The 11052-nt window shown below is 47.5% G+C and overlaps 1 protein-coding gene across 3 annotated transcripts in view; it reads right to left on the reverse strand.

The window, feature by feature from the left end:
• Positions 1–6425, reverse strand: part of FCHSD2 (FCH and double SH3 domains 2) — a 303487-nt gene extending 297062 nt beyond the window's left edge. The window contains exons 1-2 of one of the 3 annotated variants that reach the window (XM_078058511.1): positions 5976–6425; positions 4152–4249 (exon numbers count right to left, since the gene is read on the reverse strand). In XM_078058511.1, the coding sequence (XP_077914637.1) occupies positions 4152–4249; positions 5976–5996 (119 nt within the window). In that variant the 5' untranslated portion in view covers positions 5997–6425. The remainder of the gene's footprint in view (positions 1–4151; positions 4250–5975) is intronic. The other 2 variants (XM_036119468.2, XM_036119470.2) reach the window with 2 other exon arrangements.
• Between the last annotated feature and the right edge of the window lie 4627 nt (positions 6426–11052).

The raw sequence follows: 11052 nt of genomic DNA on the forward strand, positions 1-11052 counted from the left end.
AATAAAATCTTTAAAAAAAAAAATCTTAAAAAAAAAAAAAAAAAAAAAGAAAGCAAAGAGAGAAAAAATAGTAATAATAAACTAAAAAGAAGTAAAGTTTGCTTGTCTAAGCAAAAGTCAACAGGAAACACTTCAGTATAAAATCTCCCCAAAGCATGGAATGTCCCTGATTAACAACAAATGAATTATCTTTCCTTCTCATATTTTACTCCCAACACACCAGCTTCCAAATAGATCCCTGGAACAAACGAACTGAAGGGGGGGAGAGCAAAGGAAAAATACTGTATCATAATTGGTTTCCTCCCTTCAAAATTCCACAAGATGAAAAGGGGGGAAGGGAGTGGAAACTAGCCATAACCCAGCATGAAATTCTCTTATTTACAGCTTAATACACTACATCTCCCATTACATCTCCTACTTACAGCTTAATAATTATTGTGGTCTTTTAGTTTTTCCCTCTTTTTAAAGTCATAAAAATTATTCTCTGCCTACTAACAATTTCTTTATCTTAAGAGAAGCTATTTGCACTTTTTTTGAGTGAATTCACACTAACTTAAATAGAGCATAATACTGGTTGGGGTATCGGTGAGAAGGACTACTATTTGTGGGGTTTTGGGGAGGAGGGTGATGGGAACCTCAAAAAAAGAAAAGCAGAGGCACCTGGCTGGCTCAGTCCCTATAGCATGCAACTCTTGATTTCCAGGTTGTGAGTTCAAGTACCACATTGGGGGTAGAGATTACTTGAAAAAAAAAAAAAGGAAAAGCAGCAAGCAAGATCTTTTACAATATAATACATATAAAAACTCAAGTTCAGAGATTTCTGATGAATTTTTAAATGTCGTTCTATTTGCTAGGACAGACCAGAAAAGCCAGACTACCCCCTTCCTCAAGCAACTAAAGTTATTATGAATATCAAGAGTATGCAATTTTCAACTTCCAATTCAATATTATCATTGAAAAACAAAAATCAGAAACCTAAACTCACCTTTTAGGAGGTAATATAGTATTCTGCTCACAACTACATAGGAGTGAAGGGATTCATTCCAATAATTTAATATAAAAGAAGAACATACATCATTCGAATAAAGAATGTACTAATTTTGGAACACCAACAATCTATGTATTTATATATATGTAAATATAGATATATTCAACATCAAATAGCACAGTACGTTGTTTTTTTTTTAAAGATTTTTTTTTTTTTAATTCATTTGAGACACAGAGATAGAGAGAGAGAGCATGAGCAGGGGGAGAGGGAGAAGCAGGCTCCCCGCCGAGCCAGGAGCCCGATGAGGGGCTCGATCCCAGGACCCTGGGATCATGACCTGAGCCGAAGGCAGACGCTTAACCATCTGAGCCACCCAAGCGCCCCTAGCACGGTATGTCTTAAAGTGCCCACATGAATCAAAGTATAACACAAGCCAAACAGACACCACTCTAGCCCCCTACAAACAGAGCAATAAAACATTTCACCTAAAAACAAGTAAGGTGCATTTAAATATAACCAGTTACATTCATTTAACAATTCTGCCAGCCTAAACAAAGGGTACAAAGACACAAAAACGAATTAAGACTTACCCCCTGACTTCAAGGAATTCACATGAAGGGGGAAGCCAAAAGCAAGTGCAAAATCAAAATCCTCTGAGATCACAGTGAACAACAACTTGCAAACTTAGTGGCAACCATTAATTTGCCAGGTGACAAAGTGGGAGGAAGGATATCAGCAGGCAAAGAGAACGGCACATATAAAGGCATGAATGTACAGAGCACAATTAGATAACTAGAAGTCCTGAGTGGCCAGGGCAAAGGGAGTAAGAAGGAAGGATGAATAAGCATGAAATGGCAGTAATTACACCAGGAAAGGAAGCTTGTGGCTAGGATGCAGAGGGCCATATACTACAAGATGTGTAGTCTTTATCTAGAAGGCCATAGAGAACCCAGTATATAATAAACAATGTTTTTTTTTTAAGATTTTATTTATTTGACACAGAGAGAGTGAGAGAGAGAGCACAAGCAGGGGGAGCTGCAGGCAGATGGAGAGGGAGAAGCAGGCTCCCCTATGAGCAGGGAGCCCGATGTGGGGCTCGATCCCAGGACCCCGAGATCATGACCTGAGCCGAAGGCAGCCACTTCACCAACTGAGCCACCCCATAAACAATGTTTTTAGAAAGCTAACTGGTGGGGCGCCTGGGTGGCTCAGTCGGTGAAGCATCTGCTTTTGGCTCAGGTCATGATCTCAGGGTCCTGAGATCAAGTCCGGACTCCCTGCTCAACGAGGAGTCTACTTCTCCCTCTTCCTCAGCTCCTCCCCCGTGCTCCTGCGTGTGCTCTCTCTCGATCAAATAAATAAAATCTTTAAAAAAGAAAAGAAAAGGAAAGAAAGCTAACTGGTGACAATGTGGAAGACAGACTTAAAAGAAGAGATTGAGGGGTAGGAGATATGAGAACACTACTGCAACAGTTAGGATATTATTGCAATAACGCAAGTGAAATGTGATGGGGTCGGCAATAATACAAACAACTAAATAACAGAAGCAGAACAACCTATATCAACTTAGCAGTGACTGTGTGTCCCTATCCTTGACCATAAGCTCGGGTACCAAGGTATAGGCAATAGGGGAAAAAAAGAAAAGAATGTAAACAAGAAGTCTTTAGAAGATATAATCACAGGACTTAATGACCACTGACCTTCCATACCCCACAGGGAATTTTCACTTACACACTAATTTGGCCTTTCTAAACTGCTTCTGAAAATTTATTACTTTCTTCACTTAGAGATTTCTACTAAAATACCTTATTTCACTTAATAAATGTTTAAAACTTTTCATTTTTAACCTTATGAAGAGTTCCAGGTATTTTGCACAGGAATTATTTAAGTCTAAAAATTCCCCTGTGGCCACATGAAAAACAAAAAGAAACAAATGCAGAATTAAAATAGAATACTTCCCGGTGAGAAAACAATGATCTTGGTATTTCCAACTTTGGATAAGACTAAATATATATGCCCTAGTTACAAGTAGACAGTAGAAATAGTCACAAATAGTACCTAAATTAAATATGGGGCAGGAAAAAAGGAACTCTTTAAATTAAAATCTTTGGGCTCCAAACAATTCGACTATCCAAACACATAATTTTATTATAACAACACACAGTTCATATTTTTCACAAAATCAACATGAGGTTATGCACCACAGGAGAAAACAGGCAACTGACAGAGCTTACAGACCCAACTCCAATTTGATAAATGTGTTACTAAAGGGAATTAAGAATTGTAGCCACTCGGGCGCCTGGGTGGCTCAGTCGTTAAGCGTCTGCCTTCGGCTCAGGTCATGATCCCAGGTTCCTGGGGTCGAGTCCCACATGGGGCTCCCTGCTCTGCGGGAAGCCTGCTTCTCCCTCTCCCACTCCCCCTGCTTGTGCTCCCTCTCTCTCTCTGTCAAATACATAAATAAAATCTTAAAAAAAAAAAAGAATTGTAGCCACTCTGTTTCAACATGCAAATTATCTTCCATCCTTTATAAAAATATGTTTGTTGAGCTGTCAATTTGTATTACAGGATTGTTAAAACAGTGGTGTCTCTTTCAATAAAATGAGTCATGCTTCCCTCTATAAAGATACTGATTTTCACAATGCTTACGAATACAGGTAACTTTAATGAAAAAATATGATACACATTTCCCACTAAATTTAATGTTCAAAGAGAAAATTATATTTGTCATGTTCTAACAAATAGTGCTAGTTAGTGTGCAATCATCTGAGGTTGACAGGCTCACCCCCAGATATTAACCATTAACCAGAGGTGTCAGTTTAAAAATCTCTGTGAAATCACTAAGGTCAGTAAATGTTACAATTCAGTGGAAAGATTATTTAAATAAGAATTTCTACTTTAATGATTATAATTTGACTAATAAATTTTTAAGATCCTTGTTTTTTCATGATAGTATATAGGTTATAGGTCCCGCCACTAAAGGAAAAAAAAAAGTTTGTATTGCGTTAGTTCCAGTTATAATTTCTAGCTGAGTCAAAGCTCTAACAGCCTTAAAGCAGGAAATCCAAAAGGAAATTCCATCATCAGTTCCTGGGGCTTGGTAATTCAATGGTTCTTTGAAACAAAGATATAAAAGTTCTCAAACTATTTACTATAACCTTACCTCATATCTTCAAGTAAATCACATTCTGCTTGATGTTTGGCTTGAAGTTTTGTCATCTGCTCAACTTGAGTGTTCTTCAGTTCTTGTGTAACTTTCACCTAAAATATACCATATATTATGAAGGCCATACTGCAACTTTAACAACAAAGTACTTAAGCAAAATACTTAATACCCGTCAGAATATATACCTCTTGCTCACTTCTCCCCTAAAGGCCATAAATCCATTATTAGCCACCTAATTTTGTTTACTGAGGACACTTAATAAGAAATCTAGCCAAATATCCTGAAAGAGGTTAAATGAAAGTAAAAGACTATAAAAATTACAGATTAAGGAGGTGCAAAATAAACTGCCAGTCATTCCTTTTCATGCACAAGCTCAGTACATAATGTAGTAGGTCTTCTTAGAGTTTGAAGAGTCTATCTTCTATTTCTTCCAAAAAAGATTCAAAGATTTTAACCACCAGGAGAGGTGAGCTGAGTATAGATGGCAGAAGTGACTATAGGAATGCCTAATGTATAATGGCCAAAATTTACACAATCATGAAATTATATGCATAAATTGACTACATAAATTATTCCATAATGGCTGCGAGAAAGCACAGTGTCTCAGGATGATGCCAACTCGCTGACAGCGCATCAAATCACAATCTCTTTCTCACAAAGGAGAAAGCAAAAGTGACCTTCCAGCATGTGCAGTGCTTTTAAGCCACCCCAGCAAGCCGGTCCCCGTGGCGGCTCCACTTCAAACAGAACAGCAAATGCAAGCTGTCCAGTGCCTCGCCAGCCAGGCCTGGACCCCAGGGTTCCAGGTTACAGTGGGCCTGGAATCCCCGCCGCGGCGGAGCCGGGCTAACTCGGAGGGGTGGGGGTACATGTGTGAAAGAAAAGAGTCACTTAACTGGAGAAACCCGGATTAAGAAAGAGAAAAAGAAGAAGCAGACACGAGCGAGTTAGGCATTCGGCAAATGTTTGCCCACGAGGGGAGGACAGAACAGCCTTCTCCACCCAATGCCCTGAGTAGACAGTAACCATCTGCAGGATTAAAAAGACAAGGACACAGCCTCAGCCCTTGGGAACGCTGGGGAAGAGGGCAGTGAAACAGTTCTCGAAGGGCGCAGGGGGGAGCCGCTGACACGCCGAGAGCACCCGTCACTCCCACCCCAAGCCCAGATCGCGGTGCACACGCCACACACTGCCCGGTTCTCGCTCTCCGGGGGCAGCACCACCGCCTCCCGGCCCCCTAGCTGGAGGGGCGGGACACGATTGGGTGTGGGGGGAGAAAGGCTTAATTTGTTTTCCCCTGGGGTGGGGGGCGGTGACTAGTCCAACTTCTTTTCGGCCGCCCCGTGGGAAAAGCAGGCCGAACCTTACGGCTAGGCTGGAAACAAATTCCCTGAAAATTATCAAATGGGCGAGGGTGGCGACAAGCTGCTGGAGGGCTCAAACCTGGCGCAGACTAAACAATCACACAAGCACAGGCTCTGCAAAGCTGCAGGGGCTCCCCGCCTCCCCTCGGTGCAGCCCCGAGAATGCACTTTGCAGCGAGCAGCACTGCCATGCGCGCGCACACACACAAATGCACACCCGAAACTCTTGTGAAATGTCTAGGGGTCTCCCGTGCTGTGGAGGGGACGAGCCCGGGCCGCCCCTTCGTCGGAAAGACACCTCATTCGCGTGGCCCTCGCCTGGAGCCGGCGGCAACTCAGTGACAAGCCCGAGGCGACGGCGGTCACGGCCCCTTGCGGAAAGGGGGAGGGGGCGCCCCAGCCGCGTCCCTTGTACACATCCATCCCAAACCCCAAAGCCCCCCAACTGCACCCTCACCTTCCTCGGCGGCGGCTGCATGATGCTGAAGGGACATCAATCCTCCCCCGACGGCGGCGTCAGCTAGGACGAGGAGATGGGGGGCCGTGAGGAGTGGCGGCTCGGCAAGCGTGTGTGTGTGTGTGTGTGTGTGTGTAAGGAGAGTCTGAGAACGAGGACTCGCCCGGCAGGGAGCAAAGCAAGGCCGGCGGGCGGCTGGAGGACCCGGGTCGGAGGGCGAATGTGAAGAGAAGGAGCAGGAGCCCGGGAAGGCCTGGGGCTCCGGCGGCCCGGGGGTGTGTGAGGGAAGGAGGCGGAGACCGCGAGGGGGCGGGGGCCCAGGAGCCGGGGCGCAGGGTCTCCTAGCTCGCCGAGCGGCTCTCGAGCAGCAGCGTCGTCTCGCTCCCCGCCCGCCGGCGCCGCAGCTCCTCGCAGACGCGGCCCCCCGCCCCCACTCAAGCAGCCCAGCCCAGCCCTCGCTGGGCCCGACGCCCCCGCCCGGCCCGGGGAGGTGGAAGGCGGTGCCGCGCTCTCGGCTTCGGCTCCTCCACTCGGGCCGCGGGAATTTCCGGCCCCACCGTGTGGCGCAGCGCCCCGCTCCGGCGGCAGAAGGGACAACTCAGTCCAGAGCCGGGTTCCAGGGGCCGGGCCACGCTGTAGGGAGGGAGCTTGGCCGCGGCGCGGGGTTTCGGATCTCGGCGGGGGACGTGGGGGAACTAACGGATCGGTCGGCGAATAGGAGGGGTAGAAACGCTAGTGGAGCACGGAAATCCCCCCGTTGTCTCCGAGAGTGGCACGTTCCAAACGCCTCCTGTCCTCCCTCCCCCACACCGAGAGCCAGCCGGGGGCTTCACGCGCGCTTTCCCGCCAGGCGACCGGGCGCGCGCCTCCGATCGGGGCCGCGCACGTGGGCGGGAGAGGGCTCTGCGCCGACGCACGCGCACCAGCCGCCCCCGCGTCCTGCCGGCATTTGGGCTGCAGTGTTTCTGTGTGTGTGTGTCTCTGTGTGTGTAAGGGGACGACCCTCAGAGTGAAGTTTTTACATTGGCGCGGAGGGTAGTATGCCTGTGGCAGTAGGGGAGTTCCGTTTTTTACTTCTTTTCGGTCTTCCAACACCCCTGTCTGGCGAGCGAATGCGAGGGCCAGAGAGGCAAGCGTGCGGGGGCGAACATGGACAAGTTCTTCCTCAGCCGGCCACAGGTGCCTGAATGCTGCGGGGGCGGGGCAGGGGGATGTCTAGTTGCCCTGCAAAGAAGAAAACGGCTCTCTGCTACAGGGCATTCACGTCAGAGAGCACGGACTCTGTGCTGGAAGGGAACCGTGAGGTCGTTAAGACCAGGACCCCAATTCACAAATGGGGAGGCTAGTGCCCATAGAAGAGGAGAGACGTTTTGTAGGTCACACAGCAAGACTAGACTCTCTGGGTCACGAAGGGTTCTATGGGTCATTAAAAAAAAAAAAAAAAAGGTGCAGGTGATAACCATGAGGAAAAGTAGCGGAGGCAGCAGGGGCAAAGGAAGACGCTCGTTTGGGTAGACAGGACCTCTGGGTGTCAGTCCACTCTGTCTGCCTCTGACTGGCTGGGTAAGCTCTGCCTTCCTCATCTGTCAGTGAGGCTATTCATCCAGGCAGCCCCCTTCACCCCCGTTCCTGCCCTGTCCAGACCATCTGGGGGTAGGGGTATCAGCCTCCCTTGAGGTCCTTAAGAGAATGAAAATACCTCTTCCGGAGCCACACGAATGTGTGGAGGGTGAACTAGATCGCCCCACGGTTTCATCAGAAGTTGGGGTCCCAGACACCTGTTTCTCAGAAGTGTAGTCAGGCAAAAGAGGAAAGTGCCTGAGGCCTGGAGAGACCCAAGTATATTGCCCGAGGCCACAAGTGGCCAGAAATTGGGAAGATGGAACTTGAATCCAAGTTGTTCACACTGAATTACCTAGATTCTTATACAGGAAGGTGATAGAATCAGAGCTATGCATGAGTCAGATTGTGTAGGAACTAGGAGATCAGGCTTGTGTTTTCTAGTTTCCTTGAGGCTATTCAAAAGTCAGCCCTTCACCAGAGTCCTCAATCACTTATCAGGGAAGGCCTGGGGCAATGGAACAGGTGGGCGGAGTCCCAGCTCCCTGACAGCTGTGGGGCAGCAGTTAGAGCTCAGGCCAGAGGTAGCCAGGCTGAGCTCCAATCTCAGCTTCAGCACCAATTCATTGTGAGGCCTTGAGCTAATCAGTTTCACTGCTTTCAGCCTTTCTCCCATGTAAAATGGGGATATAATACCAGCGCTGCAGGCTTGTTGTATTAAATAGAATTTCTTCTACCACAGGGCCTGGTACATAGTCAGTGTTCAATAAATGCTTACAGATTCATCATTCATTCAAAAGATATTTGCTAAGATCCTGCTTTGTGCCAAGCCTTGTGCCAGACACTGGGGATACAGAGGTTAGCAAGACAGAATCTGCCTCAGCCTTCAGCAAGGCTGAGTTCCAGACCAGCCATTCCATGAATGCTGGAGGGGGAGTGGGGGAGGGGTAACAGTGCTTCCCCAGATGCAGTGTCATGCACACAGAAGGTGCGTAACAAAGATCTGCGGGATCTTAGTCCTGGGTGCAACTAGTCTGGCCCAGAGATTATCCTCCCTTCACCTCTCTTTTCTGGAGGTGAGGACTAGGAGTATAAAATTGCTAGATGTTGGGAGCTTTGGGATCCAGCCTCTACCATTGATAAGCCGGGCCTTTTCTGGGTCTTGGTCCCCAACTATGGAATAAAGTAAGTGAATGAGCCTGGAACTTAGTAGGCTCTTCACAGATGAAGTACAACCCTGGGGCTCTATTTTGTGGAGTTAGGGGGGCATCCTCCACCTGATCTGCCATTATTCTAAAACGAGGAACGGCATAGACTTTCTGGGATGACTTCCTTTGGAGGTATGATAAAAAGCTAAGGGGCAACACCAGATGACCTGCTAACTGCTTTTTCAAAAATGTGCTTGTTTTTTTGTTTTAAATGTGTTTAACATTTACTAAGTGACTTTCCCAAACTCCAAACTTTCCTATTACTTTTCTGAGCTTATCTTCCCTATAATCCTGTGAGACTGTTATTTTATTCATTTTACAAATGAGGAACTGGAGACTCAGTGAAGATAAGTAATTTGCCCTGAAGTGATGGATTTGGGACCAGAATCCAGTTCTCCCATTTGCCTCTTGTTCAAAGGAAATGAGAGCGTTCACCCAGGAAAAAAAGCAGACTCAGGAGAATACAATCCATATATTCCAAACTCTACAGGGATGGGGAAAGGGATTTCTATGATTTAGGTAAGCCTGACTTAAAACGTACTCCTTTGAATGAGGCTGGGAACTTCCAGAGCCTTGCTCCTGCAGTGCAGATAAGCACTGTTACCAGATGTAAAATCTCTTGAGATTCTTTGAGGTAATGCCACAGAGCTGTCCTGTGGCCACAGAGCAGCATGCATTATGGCCCCAGAGACAGAACTGGGACAGGTCTCAGCTGCATCTAAGGAAGGTTTTCCAGGCAGAGCTGCCCCTAGAGGGGGTGAGCTTCCCCATCCCTGGGGCAGTGCAAGTAGCTGTTGGCTCCTTTCCACCAAGGAGGCCACAGATGGGATTCTCACCCTGGGAAGGAATTAATAACAGCTACCATTTATTTTGCCTCTTCTATGTTTCAGGCATTGAAGTAGGCATGCTATTTACATTATTTCTAACCTTCACAACTTCTCATGGTACATATGACCCCATTTCACAGATTTCACAGACAGAAGATCAGAAGCAAAATGACCAGCCCAAGGTCACACAGCTAGGACAGGAGAGCTAAGGCCTGGCCCCGGCTCCCTCTGGCTCTGAAGCTATGCTCTTCTTCCAGCGTGCATGCTGCTGTACAATCTCCCAGAAGGAACGTGATTCTAAATTTAAGTGAGAGCCAGGATTAGAAGCTGGCCTAGAGGGGGCATATGAGTAGGCATTGGAAGATGAGCTATTCCAATATTCCACAGGGCTCCCAGGAGAAACTCCAGGGATGTGAAGTGGGCAGCAGCCCTTGAGCATGACTAGAATGTAAATAGCACCCCACCACGGTTCAGAGTGGCCACCGAGGACAGACTGGCACTCCATCCAAGGCTCTAGAGAAGGCAGCCACCATCCCATGTGCCCATACTGCACCAGGTCACCTCCCACCCTCCTTGTAGCTAGGTTCACAGCCCTCTCTACTCCCTTTCCTGCTCTATCATTATCCCCCACTCACATTGGTGCAGGCTGCTCAGGAATACCTGTTAGCCCATCCAGATGCTAGCTATTCCTTGTTTGAGCCCCACTGAGGCTACCTGGCTACATTGCTGCAAATAATGCAGTCTGTGGACCCTACCCCCATTTACCTCCCTACTACTCTAGTTACCTTTCTCCCTGTATTTCCACTCCCTGCCCTCCTCCTCACACACACATACCAGCTTTTTCTCCTGCCTGAGCTAATCCCCTCAACACAGCCCTCTGGTAAGCCTGGTGTGGGAGCGTGCCTCCATTAGTCAGCTCTCAAGACAGAGAATCACAGCCCACTCAAAGAGGCTTCAAGATCAGTGACCAGCAGAAGAGGGCAGCGGCTCCCTAGGACACAAAGTGATTTTGTGGCAGAACTAGACCTTGGATTCTATCTAGCATCATCACTCAACAAGTCCCTTCTTCTGGGCTCAGTCATAAGCAGGTCTCTGGGGTAAGACCCAGGTCTTGCACTCCAGGAACTCCCAATCTCAACACATGGACCAAAGGTCATAGCCATGAATCCAGAACATGCAGGGTCAGGAGAATCATAGGGATCCAGATTCCACCTGGTGGTAGTATGGGGTCTAAGCCAGAGGTAGGTCCCTGAGAGGCAGGCACTGGGACAGGGAATTATCTGGTCAGCTGGTGCCAGGGAGTGTTACAGCTTGGGTGGGGGTGAGGAACAGCCAGTCCCAGGGCTATAGTAGGAGCTGAGAGTCACATGGTTTTGATATGAGGAAGCAGGAAACCAAGGTCTTTGCCAGCCACTTGCTGAATGTGACCTTTTGGGCACAGCTATGTGATCTGTAAAGAACTGAGGAGCTATGTATGCTAGG

The sequence above is a fragment of the Halichoerus grypus genome, chromosome 11, assembly GCF_964656455.1.
Source record: "Halichoerus grypus chromosome 11, mHalGry1.hap1.1, whole genome shotgun sequence".
Classification (NCBI taxonomy): Eukaryota; Metazoa; Chordata; class Mammalia; order Carnivora; family Phocidae; genus Halichoerus; species Halichoerus grypus.